This window comes from Acanthopagrus latus, chromosome 20 (genome assembly GCF_904848185.1).
Source record: "Acanthopagrus latus isolate v.2019 chromosome 20, fAcaLat1.1, whole genome shotgun sequence".
Taxonomy (NCBI): domain Eukaryota; kingdom Metazoa; phylum Chordata; class Actinopteri; order Spariformes; family Sparidae; genus Acanthopagrus; species Acanthopagrus latus.
The window spans coordinates 7,601,191-7,627,304 of NC_051058.1; the positions used below are offsets into that span (position 1 = coordinate 7,601,191).

A 26,114-nucleotide genomic window follows, 5' to 3' on the forward strand; every position below is an offset into this window, starting at 1 on the left:
TTATGGTTCAAAACATCAACCGAATTTCGATTTTCGAATCGAAAATCTTGACACCTCTAGTAACAGGTGATAGCTCTCTGCAAGAGCTCAGGTTACACACCTTCAGGTTACACAGTCATTAGATCGGTGTGTAAATATATTGATTATTGCAGCTTTAACAACGTCTTTAAAAGGTCAACAAACATCTGAAGTGTAAGTACAAAGTGGACACATGTAAGTGTGTGTACTGTGTCACCTTTTTAATTGGCACTGTGTGAGACTTAAAGGAACACACAGGACAACAAAAGCTGAGCTAATCATGGTATTAAGCTCTTGATTTGATGAAAGTAAATTTTTTACCTGACTTTTAAGCATCACTGCCAGTTCAGTCACATTTTTGTCAAACCCTGTAATCAGCCTGCTAGTATAACAACAGACGAAAGACTCATTCTCAGTAAAATGAGATGCGTCTGAATGTCTTCGTATCTCCCAGTAGCTATACACAAACACACACTTAGCTCAAGCGACGTGTATCAGCGATAATTTAATCAGTCTGGAACAGCGTCTGGGCTGCGGGTGGTTCTGATAACGATGTGGACGGCTCCACGGAGAGCTCGTCATGTGGATTCAGGAGGTCTCCCGGCAGGCGCCTCTTTTGTTGGTGGGGAATGAGGGCTGATAAGCAGGGCACCAAAAATCACTCGTGGAGAATGAGGGGTGGGGGGGACGGCGGCGGAGCAAGACAAAGGCTGTTAAATTTAAGCACCGAGGGCATAAAGCCACACTCCAACTCTGATTGATTTCCTCCCCAAAGTCGATGATGTTCACCCAGCTACGGCTTGTAAGGAGACCGCCTCTGTCTCTCACTTCTTTATCACTGTGTCTTTGTGTCTGCGACCTCATCTGCAGTTGAGCTCAAACATACACAAACCAACACTCCTCTGAGCATTACTTATGTAGGGCTGTAGCCTAACTGGGCCGCGACTCTCATCCCATTCACACCTGTCACTTAACTGCATCTTCCATCCAGACCGAGTCTTAATCTCGTGTGGCCGGTTCACATGTACAAGAGCTTTTAACATGCGTCTCTGGGACACTGAACACTTAAATTCAGTTTTCATCTCGCTTGCTAAAAGCAGGTCAGAACACACACTGCTTCCTCTTTTAATGTAGAAGAGGATTTCATCGTTGCAGCTCTTCATATGAGAATTTTGAAGTAGATACATTTTATTTATGTCTTGGAGGGTTGGCGTTGCTAAACTTTTTTACTGAACAGATGTTCCTTCCTTTTTTTTTCTCCTGCTATGAATATATTGTTTATTTCTACTAAGTTTCTGTGATATTTAACAACTGTAATTAACTCGATAAATGGAAGACAAAGCACATGTGTACAATTTATGATCTGATTCCCTTTTGTCAATATTTGCTCTAATGAAACACTAGTGACAGAAATCCCCTAAACATTACAACTACAATATATCAAGGTTTACAAGTAATTTGTCCCTTGGCAACACAGGGTTTCACAACGAAATGAAAGTGACACCTCCTTCATGCTACACACCGAACATATAAAGGACAAATTTTGAATATAATAGGATAAAAATGTATATGCAGTTGCTTAACATCTCATTCCATAACAAGGAGCATCCATCCGTAGCTATAACAGTTTCCTGTCCTCTGGGATGGATTTCCACAATAATTAGGAATTTGCTCCCATTATTCCACAGGAGCATGACTGAGGTTGAGCGCTGATGTTGGCCTATAAAACATGAATAACAGCCAGCTATATGGGAGGTTCTCAGGGGAAATCAAACCAGGGTTGTTTTGTACAGTATAGATCTTATCCGCTCAGCCAGCCAACAAGATGCCTCGGAAACCATTTCTGCATGGAACTTCCTTCGTTTGAACTGGAACCTTCCACAAACTGTTGCTACAAAGTCAGTCACGCACCGTTGTCTGAAATATGATCATAAGTTGTTACACTAAGATTCTTCTAAATATGGATTAAGGGCTCTTGCTCAAACAAGGAAGAACAGCCATGACCCAAGAGAATGTGGACAGTCATGTCAGCCACATCCCTGATCTGCATTAGGCCTAATTCTTGAAATATACATGTAAAAATTCTGCATAAAAAAAAAAGACTTGATCTTTGTTAGTATATTTTCTTGAGTATTTTGTTATGTACTTATGTTTTCCCACGACAATGCAACAAACTTTTCGCAAGGCAACAGGGAATTTGATTGTGCTGTAGCTTCCAAGAGAGTGAGTAAGGAAGTCTGGGAATGCAACTAAACGTAACTTGAATGAAATATTAACGTGAGGTTGTCCGTGTTTATTTGTGCCTAAGTCATGCCAGATACATTCTGATCAGCGATGGTTGTTTAATGGTGGTTCACTCCGGTTCGCTCCTCCCCTGTCTGTAATGTTACGTTGATGAAGTTTGGTACATTACTGCAGCTCCAGTTGGCAGTCATCATGACGGCACATAAACACTTATCAAAGACCCTCTGGAGAATTAAACACCCAGACTCTCTCCTCTATTTTGACAGAGACCTCTAGCGGTAGAAATGACATATGAGTTTTATTGTCAGGAAAATCACAATTAACATCTTGCCCTGCTTGCTCCCCAACCATCAGTGTGTTGACACATTTGGACTGAGAGTGTAATTGTCTCTCCAGGCTGCTCACAGACGAACATGCATGGTGTCACTGGGAGATGTTTGCCCATACGTTTCTTTCATATTTGAATTGAGAGTGGAATATTGAGACCTTTTGTTTTGGTCTGTGTTTTGAACCTCTGTGCAGGAGGTAAATCAACTAATCAACCAGCTCTACACACTGGTCCAAAAAAAGATGTGTGTCTGCATCTCTGCAAGTCCCTGTCATCTCGAATCACCCATAATACTACTAAGCTGAGTGCCATATGATTTAATTACTGTTTGTATTAACATGCAAAAGTGTATTATCTGTTTTTGCAGCTCTTGTGTAGGACGGCAGTTTGAAAGTCCACATATGTCTCACTCCACCTACACAACCGGATTTAACGAACTGATCCTCAACACATCTTCAGTGCATTCCCGGCTCGAATTTCTGCCGATTGCACAGAAAAACTGATTACTGTCGAAGCATCAAATATTCATGCTTATATCGGGTGTAAAGATGGCCTCTGAGCCACCTGTTACTAACGTGACTGCGGCTGTGCTGTGGGGGGTTGAAATGTGAGTCAGCTCACTGTAAATATATCTCAGTCTGACCACCTGGATTAGATTTCAAATGTTTTTATTTTCATCCTTCCTCAGGTGACAAGATGTCACAACAAGTTTCTCACCGTCTCCCTCTACAGCGCGCTGTCATGAAACAGAATAAACAACTTCCTGTTACTGCCTTGGTGCAGCTCTCAGAGTCGTTGGATGGAAAATGGCATCATCTCGACTGTGACGACCACTGCCAGCAGATGATCACGTTGTCTAAACATATAAGTTTATCTAGTCTGTTAGGAATTACAGCAAAGAGGTTTGACATTAAAGGGTTCTGAAAAGCTCGGATGCAATGTATTGTCGTTGCAGCCTCCGTACTCGGAGTGTTCTGTGGTTATAAGCTGTGCATGTGTGTCTGTTTGTTCAGGGAAAATGAGGTCCTGAAGGTCCAGTTGAAGAAGTATGTGGGGGCGGTACAGATGCTGAAGAGAGAGGGGAGCCAGGGCAATGACGGTAAACAACACACACACACACACACACACACACACACACACACACACACACACACACACACACACACACACACACACACACACACACACACACAGCATCATTATAACCTGAAATTAGATTTCATATCTGTGTCCCAGTCCATCTATTTTGCTCTCAAACAGAAACGCTCACTGATGCACACACAGAAAAAATAAGGTCATCAGTTTCCTTCACATCCCAGATCGGTTCTGATGCATTTCTCAGGGGTTCAGATGACTAAACCCCCTTTTTTACGGTGTGAAGCCCTGTCAAGCAGCGAGCGAGCCTCTCGCTCTTCCGTCTCTCTGACACTGATAGAGCCTTTTATTTTTATTTTTGGGTAGATTTGATCACTTTGACTTTGTTTCCACGTTGCCGGGGGGACGTAGGCAGTGCTCTGTGTAAAGACCAGCGAGATAAGCCCTTGCTCTATCAAAGGCAAATAAAATGAACATGGCAGATTACTGAGGTCCACATAATGGCTAATTGCATTTGGGGGGTAGAAGGGAGAATGGTTATCTGTGATGCCCCGAAGGGTTTATGTGTTGGAGAGTTTTTTTTTTTTTTTTGTGTATGTTTTTGTACGAAGGAAAGGTAAAAGATAGGTACAACTTTTTAATAAAAAGTTAATGATGTTTCATTTTCTTTACAAGTGTCCATGAGAGTGAATGACTGTTTGGTGAGAAAGGTCAGGTATTCAAGGGTAATGATTATTTACTTGTCATGATAGACCACAGGGAGGAATGACAGAATGAAAGCTTGTCATGCTGCACAAGCGTAGAACATACATACAGTTATTTAGGCATACATCCTGGAAATGTTTATGCAGTACATTTTTAAAGTTGCTGACGGTGGTAAGTTGGTCAGCAACTTCACAGTAAAAGTTCAACATTAAGTTTAACACTGTGACCATCAACTTCGACCGCGTGTGAGCACCAAGCAAGCATCAGTTATATAAAACACAGTCCAGCTGTCCTCGTCCTACGCTCTGTAGGCCTATTTGATTTCCCTGCGACCTGCCATTAGCCAGGAGCAGCCTTAGATCCAAGCTCGATTAGCAGCACTGGTTGAGATTTCCCTTCAGTTCCAACCTGATCTGATATCGGCCCTCCATCAGCCTTCAAGTAAAATACAAATATGCCAACCCATGACACAGTGAGGGAATAACAGGCATTGCTGGGATTGGTAATTATAATGAAATGAGTGGTATTTAAATTTGATTCCCTTACACCACTTGTTGCTGGAGATGTATTCTGCCCAACAGTGATGGTCATATCAACCAGCCTCGTTGTGATAAGAGAGTTAAGGTAATCATTTAAACAGTCACCTTTGTTCTTCCGAATCAACTTGGTTAACTTAGTTCTGTGTAAAACTTGTCAGATCTTCTTACTGCTTGTGTTTTTTTTTGCTTTGTTCCAAGATCCCTGCAATTAAACCCATGAACACAGTGTTATTCTTAATAAAAGGAATGACTGCCAAACCATGAAAACAAGATCCAAGTTTTATGAAATAAGACTTTCCCTTTAACATGCAAATTTACCAGCAATCTCCAAAAAGACAATGCTTTCCTTCAAAGGCTGGATCACCCGCTGACTAAAAAAACCCATTACTGATATCTTTTCTGGAAAAAAGATTGAAATTAATCTGTATTCACACAGTCAAATAATGTCGGGCGCACTAACAACTCTCACTTGTTAACCGTGCACAGACCTGTGCAACTTTGGCCCACAGCAGTGTCATGTTTAAAACATCACAACGGTTTCACATTTCATCCCTCTGCTTCCTGGCAATTACCATGTTCAGCCTGTCAAGCAGGGCTGCTCAGCCCGCTGACACCAGAGAGCGCCGTGTGGAGGGACGCAGATGATGGGAGATGATTGGAGGGAGGAGCGGTGATTCCCTCACACACAAAGAGGCACTTAGATTCTCAGGAAGTAGCCGTCACCCAGCTCGACTGCATCCGGTGTGTCATCAAGCCTCGATGGTCCTCTCTCGTCCCGAGTGACTGGCTCTCCTCTCGTTTGGTTTTTGCACTTCTTGTGTTGCCGCCACTCACGGTCGCTCTCGTTCCTGTTGACTCTTCATCCTCGCTTCATTCGCACCCTCGCCCTTTTCTTCTTCACCCCTCCTTCATCCCTCTTGTCTTCCCCTCTCCCTCAATCCCGGCTCCCCTCATCCCGACAGGCGTAGTAATTCCCTCTCCACAGCGGCGTCTAAATGATTTCATCCTCCCTCGCCTCTGTCTTCTCCTGCTAATGATGTGCCTCGTTCCATAATACTTTGATGTTGACTACCACAGTCTTCTGGGTGTGTGTGTGTGTGTGTGTGTGTGTGTGTGTTGGGGGGTGGGGGTGGGGGGGGTGTAGAGGAAGTTGTTTGAGCAGTTTATGGGGAGCAAAAATTGAGGGGGGAAAAAAAAAAAGAAAGATGAGTCGTTGCACAAGCGTTCCTTCTTCATGTGCTGTCAAGCGTGCTTCCCCGTGATCCGCGCGCTGCCTTTTTGAGACTTCTTCTGTCTAATGATTACGTTTCAGACGCGATCTCTCGAATGCTCCTCAGGCGCTGTCAGCCCCGCTGACATCCCACAAACAACAGCTCTCCTTTCTACTGTTCAAAGCTGCGATAATTATTCCTCCCTGCGTTTGTTTCAGGGGTTTCCCCCTCTTTACTTGCATATGAGAGAACGTTATGTTCCTGTTACTGTGTGTTCTTCATATGATTGTGACTCACACCACCGTGCAAATGTGTGTTTCATGAATCCGATCCGAAAATCTGCTTACGTCGCCATAGTAGATGTCATGAGATCCAATTTGTGTGACATGAAAGTGAGATGAACATTTCACTGTGTTTCCTTGTGCATTCGCATGCGCATAGGTCATTAAGAGAAGCCATTAGACAAACCGCTAGCGTCACAGTGACAGTCATGTTTACTGTAAGGCAGAGTTAGATGAAGACAAATCTCCAGGGGACCCATACGCACAGTAACCCAGTTTTACACAGTTCCCCTGACTCTTAAAGCTCCTGGAAGGTTTGCGTGGATGTAATACGCTTGTACCAGTTTTTTGAACTTTAATCGCTACATTCGAAAGAAAAATGTAGTCCCCCGAAAGCCGAAGGTATTTCAAATAGTAGCTCCTTTTAACTTTGTGTCATGTGAAAACACCGCACATTGCATTCTTTCAACCAGATGCCGTGGGTTTGCACCGAGTTTCATCATTCTGCCCCGTCTTTCTCAGCATCTCTCTGTGTTCGGGTACCAGATGGACCTGTGGAAAACCATGTAAATCTTTGAGTTTATGCTATTTTTTATTTCCTTTTGTTCTTTTACCTGCCTACCTCTGAGTGTCTTGTGTTTGGGTCCGTTGTTGATTAACTATAACAGTGTCACTTTGACGAGAGCTGCAACCCCGCCACTTAAGCTGAAAAGTTTTAAAAAAGAATATTTTAACTTCTGTGCACATCCACAAGCCGCTAGAAAAATGCAACAGAGAGAGAAGTGCACACTCGGCACATTGCACCTTAGGAAAACAGTGATTTTGCAGGCGACATGTTTCTTTCGATGCATCTAGCTGTAATCTTCTGGCTGTTGTAGCTGTTGTTGCATCTTCCATTTCTTGAGGAACAGCAGCCTGCTGATTTTCTACTTTATACATTTACAGTGATGCTAAACAGAGACTGTGACCTACACCATGAGAGTGTGACTTGAGATAAAGTGCATCTAGAGTCAGTGATAGAGGGTCAGGATTGGACACAAGGGCGATGGATGCAAAAAAAAAAAACATTCGCTCCCTCAGAAAACCTGCGCTGGTCCTCGGTGGAAGCTTGCTGTCTCTCAGGAGATTATGTTTCAAGAAGTGTCATTCTCCCTGGAGGAGGTATAATGGCTGGCTGGTTGACTGACTGCTCTACCCTGTGGACTGGTTCCCAAAGGGGGAGAGTCACCGAACCTGTGGGAACGGGTTTCACCCCTCCCCCCCCTTGGACGGCTGATCGCTGCACGTGGTCAGCTGAGATTGGCCTGCTGTGCTGTGCTGTATATGAAAAAGACCGCGATAGAGATCAGGAGTTATTAACCTGTCAAGTGCTGGCAGGGCACGCCGAGGACACTCGAGGAGATCGATGAGGGGTCAGAGGGCAGCGAGTCGGGCGAGATGGGATTCCCTCTCTTCCATTTTCCTACCAAGAGCTGCGTGATCGTTCTATTTGCTTTCATTTTTATCTTGGCAACCCATTATCCTATTACATTAATGCTTTGTATAAACAGTTAAAAATGGGAGAGAGTGACCGTAAGACATCAATGTTTATTTTGTACGTGGCTTTGAAGATGCATGTTTTTCAAAGCCCCGTGTACGTTCTGTATTTTTATTCCTCCAATCTTTCCCTGAGTTTTTATGATTTATACTTCACGTGTAAATAATCCATCTTGTTTTTCCCCTCTCACCTGTGCTTTCCCAATGAGACCTGCTCTTTGATTCATCCTGCTTTTTTGCCCGTTGCTGCGTACGTGTTTAATTCGCCCATAAATAAACCTGCCGCGGACAGCAGCTTATTCATCTCCAATAAGGAAATGGATTACATGGCCGTTTAAAACCCAATAAGCTTCCCTCGCTGCGCCCTGGTCTCTCCTGCTTCCTCCGACAGCCACTGGCCTAATGAGTGAATGAGAGGCATTTGTCACCGCTGCCTGCCCTAATAGGAGTGTGTAACTTATTCATTACACACATAGATCTGCGTTTATAGTCCCGCCGTGCACGTCGCTTTGCCCTTGTAAGGCCTCGGGGAGGTCAGGCATCCTGCTGTGTGTGTGTGTGTGTGTGTGTGTGTGTGTGTCTGTGGTTTTGTTTCCATGCACGAGCCTCACTTTAGGTGTGAAAATGTGTTTGCATGGCAATAAAAACTGTGTGTAGTTTTGTTGTTTTCTGTTTTCTTTCTAACAATATGATCTGTGTGTGTGTGTGTGTGTGTGTGTGTGTGTGCGCTCTCATATGGAGGTGGATTTTCATTACTTTTTAACTAATGATCGGGGTGTGTTTGGGGGTTAACGTGAGAAAAGCAGGTCACGCTGGCGTGAGGGGGTCATTATTAAGCAAATGTGTGTAGGTATGTGTTTTTTCAGGGCAAGTGTGCATATGTGCATTCATGTACCGCGTTAGCGTTAATTGTCTTGTTGTGGCCGAGTCCCACGTCCCTTCAAGTGAGTGTAGGTGAGACATGGTGTGTATGAATGTGTGTGTGTGAAGCCTAAATTAAACTGTGCATTAGCGGCTGTAGGTGGGTATGAAACTGTTGTAACTGGTGTGTAAGTGGTTTATATTGCAAAGTTATTTACATCCCAGTAGGCTGACTGTAAAAGAGCAAATGATGACTCACTCTCTATGTGAATTGAGATTAATTGTGCCCACACGTTTAGCCACAGCCCTCCGATCACAACAAGAGAAGCCGGGCGGCGACGCTCATTGTTTAGCCTCTCATTTCTTAATCCAACAGATTGGGCCTGTTTACCAGCTCAGAGGTGTGAGAGGCTTTCATTTATTCAGCACAGGGCGGTCTGTTTGTGTGTGTTTTTATATATGACAATTAATCCAACGCACACTGTTTATTTACCTGGCACGAGAGAGGTGATGTATCGCATATTGTTTGTCACAGGTGGGGCCAGGTGGTCACCTTCCCCATTGTCGCCTGCGTGGATTTATGCACGGCGTCATATCTCGCAGGCATTTCCATGTGGCCGCAGCAGGGGTGTGTGACAGATTTCATCACCTGGACGAGTCGGTGTTAATGAACATTTTAATCATCTCGCTGAATGCCAGAGCCTGCTGGGTGTCATCACGTCCGCCTTTCTCAGAGATAAATCTGGAAAAAGTGCGGCTGAGCAGGGAAAGCACTCCAGCGTGGCCGTAGAATCCCATCTGATGCCTCTTTTTTGGCTCTCAGGAAACCAAATCTTTATATTTGTTTGACTCACTTGAATTTGATATCACAGACACAGCAGTGTTTATGTTTGGTTATCTCCACTGTCAGCTGTTAAAAAATGTCACAAATTAAGGCTATAAATAAACATGCTTTCCAGACAACAGTAAAAAAAATGAGTTTAAATTATCATTTGATTGAGTTTGATTTCACCAGAAAAAATCTGTCACTTGCTCTGATAGTCCTTCTTTCACTGGAGCCAGAGAGCATTACCCTGACACCTGGCAGCTGTGAACTTCCATGTCCTTCACCTGTTGCACAACTGCATTTTAAAAGATTTAGCTTTGAGGTTTTTAATATGGTGATTTTGATGTTTTTTGCACACATAATGTTGGCCAGGAGCAGCGTATTGGAATTCAAACAGCTTGTTTTACAGCATGACAAGATCACCACAGCTTAACAGTGCCAGAAGTGAGTTGAATCTTGTTGACCTTCATCTGCCAAAAGAAAAAAAGAAATCAGAAAGATATGTACAGTGGTTAATGGCAAGAGATGAATAACCTTTTGAACCTGTTTTAATTGTGCCATGAATTTCAGATATTTGTACATTTAGATATAAGATATTTGTCGCCTTTTTCCTTTTAAAATAACATCTTCAGAATAATTCTGATGGTACAGTGTGTTGTAGGGATGAATGGTGTCTCTGTCTCAGCCACTCCACCTCCCCATCACTTGTTTCTGCACTGTCTAACTTCAGTTAGAGGGTAGGATTGCATCACGTACACAGTTTTCAAGACTTGTTTGTAACACAACAGTTGACAAATATTCACAGACCTGATATTTGTTTGTATGACTGTGATGTTGTAATCAGAAACTCTGAATCGCAGAAAAATATATAATATATAATATATAATATATAATATATAATATATAATATATAATATATGTCGCCAAAACCAATGCGGCCGTCGCTTCAGCATTGAAAAAATATGCAAAAAAAGTCGACGGTTTCTGTTATCGGCTTTGGTGAGTGTTAAATGTTAAGACTTCACGTAAACCCATTTTCACAATGTTGTATTTGTTATTTTTATGACAAACTGCTACTTTCGAATTTGTTTTGAAATGATCATCATGTGAAGTAAAATATATATGTGGGAAACACTGTTACTGCACGTATTTTCTCTGAAATAAGGTCCCAGAGTTGACCACCGTAAATACCTCTCTGTTTGGTTTTATCAGTCATCATGGAGATGGCTCAGCTGACATGAAGGTGTGGAACATCGGTCACATGATAACTGGCATATCTGGCCTGCATGTCGCAGGTGGTCGTCCTCATAGATCTTTCTTCAGCTGTCCAGTCCTTTCTCAGTTCAGCCAATCACAGTTGTCTGTTTCTGTAATTCATTCGGCCTCTTGTCCAATTGAATTGAATATCTAATTTTCCACACTGATTCTTTTATCAATCGGGCTATAGCTGCGCAGTGTGGCTGCAAACCTGTGAGCTTCCCTGTGGAACAGTCACTGACTCAGTACTGAAGTCCAGATTGCTTAATAAATACATTTGCTGTCTTGAAAGCCCCCTTGAATATAAACTAATAGCCCAACAGGTGAATGTCAGTGAAAGCTCAGATCTCTCACTTGTTTCAACTATCAAATCATCTTCAAAAGGGATCAGAGCAGAGCTTACAGAGGTGCAGAGGGATTTATAAGCTTTCAGGCGACTGAGGCATTGTGTGCAAAATTCGAGAGCAACTCAATTTAGGGAGGACGGTTCTAATATTTGTGCTCGTTCAATCCTCTTGAAGATTTGTAATGGAGTGAGGCGTCTGTCTCTGAGACTGGATTAGGTAAAGAGAGAGCGGCTATGAGTCTGAGGAGAGAGAGGGAGTGGGAAAACTCTCGGGTGAACAACCTGGAGATTCACCTCCACTCTCGCCTCGGGGTGTTTTGGAATTTGCACATGCATGCACACAGGCATGCCTCCAGGCCGCTGCTGTACGTGGTGCTCGAGGTCTGGCTGGGTGTGGTTTGCGAGAATGCACCACTTCTAACATCTCTCTTTTTAACATCTCCTCCTCCTCTTCTCCCCGTCTGCCTCCCACCTCTATCCCGTTAGTGATTACATCTGCTCGCCTGCCTCCCAGCCAGCGTAGGAACTGGTGCTTGTATTAGCAGAGTCCAGGCTAGCCGCTCATTTACTGCATGACTGCCCGCGACGATGTTAACACAGCACAGACTCACTTTTGGCTAAACGGTTTCGGGTTGCGGCGATGGCAGATGTCGTGGACAGAGGGACGACACGGCGGCTGCTTGTTACACCAACTGTTGTTTTTACTTTGACACATGTTTTGCTGCGGCGATGCACGGTGGAGCTGCAAAGACCGATGTGTGCATCACTAAGAACAGAGGGAGGGTTTGAGAGTGTGTGTGTGTGCGCTTGTTTAAAACGGAGGAGGTTTTTAATTACAACAGCAGCTGTACGTCCGATACCTGCGGCAGTCCCGACAATAATGCTTCCTCTCACAGTTGTTGCAGTGCACTCTGGGTAGGAGGTGGAGGCTCACAAGCATACTTTAGCAGCAATGATGTCATTGGTTTGGTCAGACTGAGGGAGATATTAATCAGAGCTGATCGGTGCTCTCCGACAGCCGACCTATGTGGCGTCCCACACACAGAGCTGATAATGAAACCGTAGGAGCATCTGTCCCCGTTGTCCTTTCCCCTGTCAGTGTTGTCCTCTCATGCTAGAAAAACATTTTGGTTGGATGATTGATCCTGAACATAACTCATTCGCTCAGTTGATTTGTGAATTGTGATACACGATGCTCACATTTTGCTTGTTGTTTTATCCGAAATGAAGAAGCAGCAATGAATTACTGTTGTTGTAATTTAAAGGTGCAACATGTATGAATTTTTATCAAAACATTTTACCAAAGTGATCAACAAAAACTGGAAAAAATAACAGCTTAAGGTCATTTTATGATCTACATATTCTTTTGCAGAGATATCTACTTAAGTTAGAATGCTAGCTAGCTAACTCCGTCCTGCCCGGGCTCAAAGCTCCAGTCCTAGGCCTGGTCTCTAAGCTCCCAGTCCGGACCAGTAGCTGCAAGGTTAACTGAGCTAACTAGCCGTTAGCAGCTGGCAGTGATAAGCCTGGTGATGTGCTGTTGGTTTGAGTATGAACGCAACAGGTGGCAACATTTGACCTGTTTCATATTTAAGTATTTGTAGGTTTGATTTGGAATTATGTCATGAGCTGCAGCAGATGTTACCCAATTCCAAAAAAGAGGGTGAATACACGAGTTTGAATGCAGCTGGTAATTTATATCTCGATCACTCAAAGCAGCTGACATCAGTTGAATCCCTGTTATGTTAAACGTCTCTGTGTAATTTCCACAATTTGTGATGCCAGGTGGAAAATATCAGAACGAGCTGAACATCTTGAAACACATCACTCGTTTTGCCTCTGAGGTCTGTTTCTTCCTCACATCGCTCTGATTAATTACCAAAATGAATGTACAATGTGATCAATCATTCACTGTCAGTTTGACAGATTGTGACACATCCCGTCTCACGATCAATTTAATTGCCAGATGGCTGTCAAAACAGTTGCCTCGCTCATCAGACATACAGCTTTTGTTGTTTTGATGCAGGCGATCTTCCCCCTTTCCCTAAAGCTTATTGCTATGTTTCACAAAATTATTATAATTTCCTTTGATATTACCAGAACCCACAGAACATCAATGTTAAGGTGGATTAACACTCTGTAGAACATGCTGATGCTAGGCAGGTGTAATGTTTACTATGTTCACCATCTTAGAGTAGTGTGTTAGCATTGGTGCTGAACACAAAGTACAGCTGAGCCTGAGCGTAATGCCATAAGTTTTGGAAGTATTTGTTCTGAAACCGAGGTCTTGGACAAAATTGAAACTTGACGTTGATATTTTAAAGAAATTACAGCTAACATTTCACTGAGCTGCGCACTAACACCATCCCAAATGCTTTTGAATGCTTTCGAAAAGCCGTGGAGATTCATAATTTTATTCGAGTTACGTCAGACATCAGGAATCAGATCGCTCAGGACAGATGGTGATATTGGGTATTAACATGCTCATAGCTGATATTACCATCTGTTCTGAGCGGTCTGATTTCTGATCTGAAGTCTGCAGGTCATGTCTGAAACGAATAAGCATACCCACATAAACATGTAAATCAGTGGAGAAAATGCAAATACAAAACAAATGTAAAACACTTTTAGGAAACAAGCAACTTAATATATTGCATTTATTTTTTAAATTTGCCAGAAGGCGCAAATGATTTTGAATTTGGCCTAGCTGTCTTGCCACCGTTTTTGTGTTCATACAACATCTATAAAGATTGCGTGCTATGATTAGCTACTTAGCCCAGTTAGCAGTGTAGCTCGTGGTATAGACTGGGAGCTCGGAGCACCTGGGAGGTGTTGGTGTTTACACCACTGGCACAGGAATTGTGAGCTCTGGGACTAGCTGGTGATCACGCTGCCCTCAGTAAATATCTCGAGCAACACAATAAACAAACACATGCCATGATATCAAACAGCTATTTCTTCACAGTTAATTTGTGAATTTATGAGTGATCTGATGTCATTTGTATGCTCAATGTGTCTTGGGGGCTTTCACATCTGTACGTACTGTAGAGCGCTCAGGACGCATAGTAATACCAGGTCTGAACAAGGCCAGAGCTTGAGGAAGGACGGTGAACGTAACCGTTTCCGTGTGGCTAAAAAAAAAGAAAAAAGGAGGGATTTGAGTGCTTTTGGGTTGGGCAGTTTAATTCCTCATTGTTCTGTTCTTTGAAGAGCAGCAGTCCCTGCAAATCCCTGCAAATTCAAAGGGAGGTAACTGACTAGTAAATCGTGATCAGACCTGATTGGTATAATGGCAGGAACAAGGGAAATAATGCAAGCTTGAAAATGAATACATGAATACCCCTACTTCTCTTATCCATCACAAGCAGACAGTACAAGGACTGCAAAGGTCAAGCCCACAATGCCATGACAAATTACTGCAACCAGAGCGGGCTCATGTAGGGTGCCCTAAGAGTCGAGTGAGCGCTGAGAAAACGGCAGCAAAATACGAGCGGTGCTAGAAAAAAGACACTCCAATTTATTCTGCTCACCAGTGTTCCTTTAATGGGAATGATAATAAATTTGGTTTGGAGTGCCTTTGAAGGAACCCAAGGATGCCTTGCAACACAAAGGACCCATTCTTCTTGTCTAGTTTCGGATTGAGTCTCCAAACATGTGGGAGTAATCTGTTTTGAGTGATATGTCTCGGCTTGATTATGAGTTTTATTTTTCTTTTTTGGAGCACTGCTGGGATTTGGATATGAATATTTAGAGTCTTACACAGATAGCTATCCACGCTCGTTTGGAGTCCTTTCATTGCAAACCCCATGGAGCCTTTGAGAAGCCGCCGCGAAACCCTCTCCTGAATAAGTGCCACCAGCAAGCTAGCAAATCTCTATCTCTTTATCGCTGCCTCAGAGCACATTCCGCCCCCCTCCCCTCGCACCAAATCACCGCTCCCTCTAAGACCCCCCCCCCCATGTTTTTGTGTGTGTGTGTGTGTGTTCGACTAATGTCTGAGTGTTCGTGTTTTGATGTGCGATGTGATAACAGCCCAGCTTTATAAACACACTTAATTCTGCATCTTATGTCGCTCTCTGCTCCTCTAAAGCCCCGGAGGAGAGGTGAAGGTGAGCGTGTGTGCGTGTGTGTGCATACATACCGTATATGTGTGTGAAAGGCTGTTAGGGAGGCTGAGGTGGAAGAGAAAGTAGGTACGAAGTGGGTTTGTAATCAGGTAAAGAGGAGGCTAAGGAGCCCAGGTGTAGATGAAAGGAGCGGCGAAGCCCTTGTAGAAACATGTTGACCTCATTAGCACCCTGACAACATTCAAGTCGATCTGAATCTGTGTTTGATGTATACGTTTATGTATTTGGTGTTTGTTTTGAGTTGTTTTAGTCACAAATGAAATGTTATGTTAAGTTCCGATGGCCACACAGGCAATTAACCAGCCACCAAATGTGACATCTAGCGTGAAACATTGCTAGAGTTAGCGCGCTAGGCTTACAAGTTAACTACCAAGCCATGTTCCCTGCTTAAATGACCCTCCGCTCTTATGCAGTGTCAGTAGTACTGTAGCTCTGCAGTCTTTTTAAAACCGTTCCCTCCGACCGAGCTTATAAGCTTCTACCCAGTGTGACGCTGAAATAGAACTGGAGCGAGGTAAAACAATCAGAAGTGCGTGGATACTGAATTCCTTATATTTTGAATGTGGATATTGAATACCTTTTGCAACAGCATCAAAGTGTTATTGACACGCCACAGTTCTTGGCAGTACTTAGACAGAGGAGGGCACAGGGTGGAGAAGGATATGACGAGGGATGATGTAGAGGTTCTTAGGCCCCGTTCAGAGCTGGTATCGACCCATTGAGGGGGCGTTTGAGATCCAATAGCTCAGACCACGTTCGGAGTCGGCCTGGGCAGCATGTGACTGTATCGACCCCAATCCCACCAATGAACTATTAACCACAATATTCCCAAACTCCATTAACAAATGGTGCAGTTTTGAGAGTTGTTGAGGGGACAGTTAAAAACCCTTTGTGAAACTTTGCTGCGGTAAATATCGAAAATCATTCAGGCCACCTTGAAAATTCAGCATGAAACAAGTGTTGCAACAAGTGTTGCAGCATCGCTGTACCAGCCTGTCTGCTAAAGTGCATCTAACCATATCATTTAGCAGCTGTTTTTACACACTGTTTCAACTGATTTCATCATTTACTCTAAATTTATGAAAGAGGGCAACATTTTGGTGGTAAACCTGTCAAATTTTACAAATGCAATATGACCAATGCAGTCAGAAAAAGAAAATCACTGTATTTTGTGAGTTGTTGAGTTTGTAGAAATACTGTGAAAAGATTTATCTGACAAATTCTTAATTACTTGGACCAATTTGTTGATTTAGCAAATACTACACATTATGTTCTTTGTTTCTTATCTTAAAAGAGTTGTGTCTGTTCGTCCCAGTGATGTATGTGTTTATTTGCCTATAGAGACGATCCTAGAGCTGTCCGCTTGTGATCAGATCCCCCCAGGACACATGGTAATACCAGGTCTGAGCCAGCTCTTATTCTAACCACCCCCCGATAACCTTTTTCATCTTCACTCCAGAAGGCTCTTTTGTTTTGGTCAAACACCTGTGCTGAAGATAAAGAGAGCTCTCTCAAGGCCTTTGGCTTTGTTGATCTCATTTCTTTTTCCTCCTCTGGGACGGGACATGAGGCTTTACCTGTCTATCCAGCCAGCTGTACCAAATCAGAGCCAGAATACTGATGAAGAGTTGAAATGGTTTGTCTGCAGCACATTTTTACATCAGCACACGGCGGGGATGAGTCATTTAAAAGTAATTTATGTTCTCCTTTGACACTAACCTGCGTCAAGGGTGAGCAGGCTTTAATTTGCGAGCTCAGGAAAAAAATCCCGGCATATTTGCACTCAAGATGTGCTGAAGATTGAATTAAACACTCACCTGCGTCAAAAAAAGTTCAAAAACAAGTTGGTGAGTGTGAAAGGAGCCTCGGAGTTGACATGTCTGATGTCAGCGATCATGCTGAGTAAGAAGTAAACAGTACATTTTCTGTCAAAGTCAAATTTTTCCTAAGTGAACAGCCACGCTGGCTGGCTCAGATTTGGACAGCCAACCCTTGTATATGATTCATCTGAGCCGCTGTAATCAGTCCACTGATCTGAATAGATTCTGCTTTGAGTGTACTCGAGGCCTGTGAATTAGAATGAGATAAAAATAATTTTCATTCTGGCTCACGTCTGATTATGATATTAGTTTAGATCAGCGGATTTAGAGATTGGGGTTTGAAATTAACTTGATCCACAGTTTGTTTTTAGCATGACAATCAAGTCCGTGCATTCGTGGGTTCTAGTGTTCAAAATTGAATGCAGTTTTTGCGTCCACATCTTTCTCTCATCTTACATCAACTGTGTTAATGTTAACATGCATACAAATGCAAACAGCCATTTTGCAGCTTATTAATTGCTTGCAGATATGGTTATGAGCTTGCAATGATGAAAAATACAGAAAAGGAGTTGTAAGGAATAAGAATTGATATCTAAATTGTGCACGCCCTTAAAAAAAAAAACCAAAAAGGTAATTCTCAGAAGCCTCTGGGGCTCCTCACAACTGTTTAGTTGAAAGCTCCATGATCCCTGATGATAAGACAGCTTTAATTCTGTTTTGGAAATATGCATATTTTCTGTTATGCTGTGAATTAGATGGGAAGATTGATAACTCTCTCACGCGCGTTCATTAAACATGAAGGTACAGCCAATAGCCACTTAGCTTAGCGTAGCATGAAGACAGGAGGCAGGGGGAAACTTGGCCCCGTCCAAAGTAAATAGATCTTCCTCCCAGCACCATGTAAGATTACTAATTCACACGCTATATCTTGTTTGTGTAATCCATACAAAAATGTGTGAATATAACAAGTTGTTATTGACTCTTGTTAATGAGTGTTGGCTCATGTTGAGTCCTCTGATGACGTACCCATATATACAAACTGAATTGATGGCTCTGTAAAAGTTTTACTTCATAATGAAAGGAAGTCTCTGGCCCCCTTCCTTGAGCTTGTTTTAGTTCCCTTTGTATGATTATTACAGGCCTTTGCAATTTAATACCCCATCAGATGTTGACACGCTGGGCTCATTAATGTGTCGACTGAATTCAAAGATAAAACCTTCATTACGGCACTATCCTCCACGTGCCCCCTGCTAATGCACTACTTCTAAACTGTAAAAAAAAAAAAACAAAACCTGTTGCACTGATTAAATAGAGTCCTCAGAATTAGCATGTCCCCAATACATGATATACATTGGAAAACCCAAGGCGTCTTTTATGTTCAAATGAGAACAAAAACTACTGAAAATGACAAAATAACTTTCTACAAAATAATGAAGACAACTCACTTGGAGGGAATCCACTTAGTGAGAAAAAGTTTTTTTTTTTTTTTTTCCCCTCCTTTCAGAGCATTTTCTGGACATTTTCCCTTGGTGAATCCCACTGTGCTGCAGCCAGCTCAAAGAAATGCTTGTTTGGTAAAAGTGCTTTGGAGTGTGGATCAAAAGCGTTTTTCGTAGCGGCTCAATCTGTGATTGAAATTTTTGATACTGGCACCGAGCCTCACGCAATCCCTTTCTCTCTCATGTCTCTTTCTTTGCTCTTCGCATTTTTCTGTCCTTTACGTTTTGTTTTCCCTTGGCTGTCCCTCCATCTCTCATCTTTTACTCTTTCACGTTTATTCTATTCCTCGCCGCTGATCATGTTGCATCAATAATCCACGCAAATGCTGACGTGAAGCTATAAATAAGAGGCTGTATGTTTATTTGATCACCTTTGCCCACCCATAGAGAGCAGCTATTGCAGCTAATATCAGCCTGTGTTTGGAGCTACTGCCGCGTCTCAGCAGTTGTCACGGAGAAATAGTGGAGGTAGCTGGTGAAAAGAAAGAAACACAAAAGTACAGTTAAGAGTGTCTTTGCTCCACTCTTCGTCTCTTTCATCCTCTGCGTCCGTGAAAAGCTTCTGAAGTTCTGTTTCCTTCCTCCATCATTTTCCTTGTGTAAATATGAATATGGAAAGAAGTGTCAGAATGTTTTTGGGAGGTAGGGGGGCTGTTGACATCAGAGAAGTTGCAGACTATTTCCTGGAAGTTCACTGCTTAATGATCGTACGCGTGCGCGTGTTTTGCGTATGCCAGGGACACGACAGGTGATCTTATGTGGCTTAATGCAGATCCCTCGCTTCAGCTCAGCAGCAGGGGTCACTTCACCGTCTCAGCAGCTGACGCACTTTGTTTCTCCCTGATGTTTTCTGCAGCACTGCTCCACTGATTAGGCTCGACAAAGAGAAAGCTCGGATGTCTGCAGATAAGTTAGGATGATTAAAGGCCATCTAATAAACTTTGACAAGTTTCGGTGTCAGAACTTATTAGCCACAGCGCACTGAGCCAATTTGTGGTTATGAGTGAGCCGGGCTCCCGACAGGCACACGAGGTGAAGTTGAAGAGTTTACAAAAACAAAATCCACCACGGCACAGTTGTTTTCAAGAGCAGCGCGTGGCAAGCAGGTGGTGCTGATTGAAACTTGCTGTCACCTTCAGTGATTAGCTATGTCTGATCTTCAGTGTGTAATAGCTCCCTCATCTCCTGAGTAATTGGCTCTCGTATTGATTAAATAACGTATGCAGTTGGTAATGTTTGTTTAGGAACTCAGGAAGTTGAATTTCTCGAGCTTGCGTGGTTGAGGCGTCCTCCTGTGTGCCGGGGCTCATTGTGAATGGCAGCTATATGGTAAAAGGAAAGATGCATATTCATAAGAGATTGTCAGCCCTGCCAATTTGCAATCCTTCACATACCCTAGGAGTTCCTAATGTTGTTATTTGGATACATTTCTTATTTCCTAAAGTTCATTTAACTGTTGTTTATGTGCTTCAGCATGTAAGCAGGACTTTTTCCCCTCCAGAGAGGAGTAAATTTGCACTCAGGGAAGATGTGACTGAAATCATTGATCTTGAACAAATGTGAGTTTAATGTTTTAGATTGTAAGAAGTATGTCTGAAGCTGCACCAAATTGGTTAAAACTGTCCCGAATCTCAAGTGTGCACTCGCATCAGTGCAGTAACATGTTTCAGAGTTAGGTCTCCCAACCAAGCTGTGATAAAGCACACAATTGGCTTTTGGGGAGAAGGGGCGGGATATGTGTCATACCGCCGCCATCTCTGGCTTTCTAAACTTTTAGATTCAAAATGCTGTGAGTGGTTTGTCTAATCTCTTCTAATGTCTCCAGAGAAACTGGCTTCTCTGTCTCTTTTTGCAGTAGTTGAGGAAAAATAGCAACTCCTGAAAAGCTGTTGCTCTTTGAGTCACAGAAACCAGCACCAAAACCTGTTGACGCTGCACCCTGAAGTCTGTTTACAGGTCTTGAGGAAAACTACTTCATATTCAAAAGTACGTGTATAAAGCCAGAAGGAACTGCATGAAGTCACTGGCCGTCACTCGAGTTGGTGTCACCTAAACTCTCAGCTTGAGTTGCATTGTGGGAAATGCAGGCTTTGTCAAAGGAAGATGAATGATTATAGATGCAGTGATCTTTGTCTGGTAGTGTTACAGTACATTGCTACGATATTCCTGAACCTGAATACAGAGAACACACCACCTGTGTAATATAGTCTTTATTTGCTCAAGTCATCATCAGCATTAGAAAACCTGCTGCCAATATGGGCAGGGGAAACTAACTATTCTGGCCAGAGACATTCAGTAAGGAACTAACTAAATAACTTTCTTAGCACGGCAGATCGGACTGGAGTGAGGGCTGCTTGGGGTTGGCATCTCAAATCAGTTACCAGGATCTGGAACAAGGTCCTGTGTGTACTGTATAGTGAGTGTAAGAGAAAAGGTAAGTATCGGGGCAGATTAGTTAAAACAGACTATTGACAATCGATCATTGTCAAGGAACACCAAGTATGGCTTAAGAGTCAGTACCATGAATGGGAAATGATGCTGTCATATCAAAGATGGAATGTGTGAATTTTGAACATTCAAGAAACGAACTAACTTTATCAGCAGGATGGGAAGAAACAACAGTGTTGACATTATGTCAGACATCCACTGGAGATAACTAGTTCCTAGCCAACTAGCACCTGCCTGTCCTTGCTTGTAAAACCGCTTTGTACATCATGTCATCTTAGCTAGCTGTGAGGCTAACCGGAATTACTAGGTAATGGCAGCAAGTAGCTACAGCCAAAGACTAAAGTACGAAACAGTTAGCAGTTACTCTCCTGATATGCAGGAGTGACTTTTGACAGGTGGCCTTCTTACATATTACACATTTAAACTTCCTGTATGGAACTTTTAACTGGTCATTTTAATACCGATTTCTCTGTGTCCTACATAAGCCAACATTTCTATATACTTACTGATGCCTTTAACTTGGTCGGATTCCGAAAAGTACTTTTAATGAGTGCCTGAGGATGAAACTTTGAGGACATTGCTGGGGAATGTTATCAATTTATCAAGCAATTGAATCTGTCAGCTGTTGGCCTGTGTATGAACGCTAATGTGCTAAAGCAAAGTCAAGATTACTTCACAATTATCAACTCATGTCTGTTTTTCTTCCATGACACACATGGATGCACTACCCCATCGCCATGTGTCTTGCAAACAGCAGTGTTTGTAGAGAAACATTTCAAATCTTTGACTTTGTGGTGTCGACACAGGCTGCCAGAGTCAACAAAAGTAAATACTCGTTGTAGCACCCTAAATCTTAAACACGGATTAGTCCTTCAGTTGTGCAATTTTGGCCAGAGTTTTTGACTTTACTGGCAGGCGGAAGCAGCAGATTTAGCTCCTCTCTAATCCACTGTCTTCGGTTTATAATGAAATTCGGCACCGACATTACTCATGTTGATGTCACTTGTTACTGTTACTGTTTATTTTCTCTTATAGCAGCTGAAACACTTTTCAGCAAACTCTTCTCTGTTATTTATTTATTATATCTACTGTACTGTACTTCTGCATATACACTGAATTAATGCTTGATTCTGGTGGGACCCACATTATAATAAAAGTGCAGGTAGGAACTCAGTTGTGGACGTTAATGGACACGGTGGCTTTTTCCATCAGTGAGGTCATCTCTTTTGTACTGGAGATGCACCACTCTCTCGGGGTCTATATCTTTTACCCATAGATGGCAGTGTGTCCATGAGTCTCCGGCATGTTGTCTCTGTCTCTGCTGGTATGTAACGGTGTGGGGAGAGGCGGAAAGCCACTGACAGGCCTCCGTAATGTAGATTTACCATAATGGCCTGCAGGGAAATGAGATGTACACTGTTAAATAGTTTGGAAAGACATCTTTGCGCGCTCTGCCGTGGCCTGACCTCGCTCTATGAGCTGGAGAAACACCAGACCAGATCATTGATTTGACAAAGACTTTGATTAATGACACTAGTGAAGGAGTGGGAGGAGAGGACAAAAGAAAAGGAAAGCAGTCCTTGTATGTCTTTTTTTATCTCTGCTCTTTGGACAATGGAGGGTTGTACAATAACGAGCGCCGTCGACATATGTTCTCATCCTCGTCTGCTGTGAATTTGCCAACTCTCTTCCTCCACCTCCTCTTTTGTCCATTTACTTGGGTCCCTCAATTAAGGCTGTCTTTTGTTCCCGAGGCTCATACGGAGTCAGTGGTCTGTGTCATTCCCCCTCATCCATTATGGATCAGCACCGAGAGCAGCGAGGGCAGCGAGGGCAGAGTTTTTGGGTGTTTTTTAATAAAGAGATGTCTTCATCTCATGTGCTGTAGAAGCACAGATAGACTTGATAGGATTCTACTGGATGACTGTGATGGTATTGATGAAGATGACACCTTTTCATTATATATGTATATAGATCAGCATCAGAAGTTAAAATTTCAATCCAATTAAGTTTATATTCAAAAGTAGGATAAAAGAAAAATACATGATTGGTTTAACGCATTGATTTTGTTTTTCAATTACTCCCTCTAGTCTGTGAAAGTATTCCAAGGCTGGTTACGCAAAGATAGACTTTTACTTTGCCCAAGATCAAAGTCCAAGTCGGACCTTTGATAGAATTCAGATTCCTGGACAATTTTAAGTAAGACTAACAGTGTATTCTGGGTAAATAAAGTCTTTCTTTTGACACATGGCTGACCGAGCAGCCCAGTCAACCAGCTTGGGTCTGTTCACTACGCCTGAAAATGTTCATGTTGTAGAGAAAACAACAGTTACAAGGACATTTTACTTGGACGTTTCAACAAGAAAAATAAAAAAACTGCTTCAGGGAAAGTTTGGAACCACAAGAAATGAATCCCACAGTTGACAGAGGGTAAAAGACAAGATGTGGATGGTTTCCCGTGACAAACAAAAATGAAATTCCTTAGTACTCTTTCTCTTTTCAAAACGGTTACTGTGGCAAACCTCAAATTATAAGCAATGTTTTCCTCTGCATAGTCATATGGTACCACTGGTCAGGAGGTGATAACATGCATCCAAGATTGTGTTGAACTTTGAATGAGCCTTATTAACAATGTGCAGTAGCAACATACTCCACCTGACTGATGTTGTGTGGAACTCCCTAGTGCCGACAGAACAGCTCTGACCTGTTGAAGCAGGGACACAAGACCTGTGGGAGTGTCCTGTGGGATCTGGCACCAGGATGTTGGTACTGGAAGCCTCGAGTGCGGTGGGTTGTGAGGTGGTCTCTCTGGATCTGACTTGTTCCACCGCATCCCACAGATGCTTGATCGGATAGGGATCTAGGGGACTTGGAGGCCATGGTGATGCCTTGAGCTCAGTTTTCACATTAGTGTGAGAGGATGCATCATCCAGGGAGTGTCATTATCATGAGGGGGTGTACTTGGTCTGCAATTGGGTGGATGGTACGTGTCAAAGTGGCATCCAAGTGAATGTCAGGATGGAAGGTTTCCCAGCAGAACAGTGCACTGTAACGAGAAGATCCATGCTTTTCACTTCACACGTGTGTGAAATTATGACTGATAGGCGTAAACACTTATTTACGATCAGTAAATGGATGACAGTGCCATTGCACTCTGAGGTGTTGAGGGTGTTTTTAAAATGTCTGTTGAGCTCTCCTGGCACCACTGTCGCTGTGACATGTCTTCCCTGCAGACGATGAGGCATTTTGTATTGAACAGGTAGTTCCCACTATCCATGAAAACCCATAAGCCAGGTGGCTTTCACTGTACAGTCTGATTTCAGTACATCTGATCGGCTCAGGTGCAGTCATCTCCGAGTGAATTGAGGGCTGAGGTGTACTGGCATTTCTCCGGGGTCTATTTACAGTGACAAAACTCTTTGGTGCTGGCTGTGACTTCCTACTGCAATAAACTGTAGTTATTTTGACAAGTAGCAACCATAAGTTGCTATCACCAGTCACTGCTGACGAATATGACGTCAAAGTTTTCAAAGTTTATTTCTCCTGGTTTGCCATGTTGCCTATATTTTTTTTACTGTGGTGAAAACATCATAAAATCCAACAAAAAAAAAAGATACACTGGTATTATATTTAACTGTATCTCTGGTTTCTGGTAACCCCTTCACTGTTGACAACATGAAGAAACACAGATTGAGGACTGGACAGCATGCACTTCGATCTTTGTGTGTAATTCTTTACCAAGCCTGTGTTTCTGAAGCGAGTGCTTCCCTGGGCGTCTCCTCTTCCTACCTGTTTTTTTTTCTCTTATCTATGTGTGCATATGTAATGCACTTTCATGACACTGCCTTTCCCCTTTACACTGATAATAACCCACTGATATCATCAGGATCAAAGCCCTGTACTGATCCTTGTGCCAACCTCTCTCCTCTCTCCTGCTCCCGCTCTCTTACTTTCTGTCCCACTATTTCTCATTATCTGTCGCTACTGGTCTAATTCTCTGACTCTCATATCCGTCTCTCTGTCATTCTCAGTAGCCTCCCTCCGTCTCCATCCCGCTGGCTTTCCCTCAGCTCTAAAATAGGAAATGTCTGAATTACACTTGCTAATAGGTTGCAGCAGCACTGTTTCCCTCCCTCTCACCCTCTGTCGTCTTCTTTTTTCAATTTAATGTAAGGGACAGACACATTTCATTTGATACAAATGAAAGAATTTTTCTCCTCAACTCTTGAAAAAGAGGGGAACAACTCCTCTCCTCTCCTCTCCTCTCTTCTCCTCTCCTCTCCTCTCCTCTCCTCTCCTCTCCTCTCCTCTCCTCTCCTCCCCTCCAGATGGGAACATCAATTCTTAATGCTCACTCTGCCACGCTGGTACCCGTCGGCCCCTCTGGGCGAACAAAAACCAGAGCACAGGGCACCGTCTCAAACACCCAGCATCTCCTTCATCTGAAACACCTACAAGATGATGTTGTCTCCTCTTTTTAATAAACACTCCCAAGACGTCTGGGCCCAATCTTCATTAAAAGTGCTTCATGCAGCGCGCACACATCAACAGACCATTAACATATTAATTTTTAGACATTAAAGTAACTGCAAACAGTAACAAGACAGTCATTGAGAAGATTGTCAGCTTCCTTTGGCCTCCATAGTGTATTATGCTTTTTGTACTGATGAGTTTGATTTGGTTGGAGCTTGACTTCAATGTATCAGAGCAGGGAGATAAATAGTTTATAGACACATGAATATAAATGCACTATTTGCACTAAGTTGCTCAAAATGGCACATAGTGAAAGAAGTGACAGAGAGATTATCTCTGATGTGTTTATCCTAAACCAAAGATCCCAATCTTTGTATTGGAGTCACGTCACCAAAATTAAAGTTGCAACTGACAATTGTTTTCATTCAGGAGCATCAGCCAGTATTAAGTTCAAGTTAATTTTTCAGTTTAGTTTTTAAAGGTAAAGCAGATCACTTTTC

General features: G+C 42.8%; 1 protein-coding gene across 1 annotated transcript in view; it reads left to right on the forward strand.

Annotated features, from left to right (window-relative positions):
• Positions 1-26,114, forward strand: part of snx29 (sorting nexin 29) — a 140,419-nt gene that overhangs the window by 29,731 nt on the left and 84,574 nt on the right. The window contains exon 14 of the mRNA XM_037081641.1: positions 3,604-3,689. Within this exon, the coding sequence (XP_036937536.1) occupies positions 3,604-3,689 (86 nt within the window). The remainder of the gene's footprint in view (positions 1-3,603; positions 3,690-26,114) is intronic.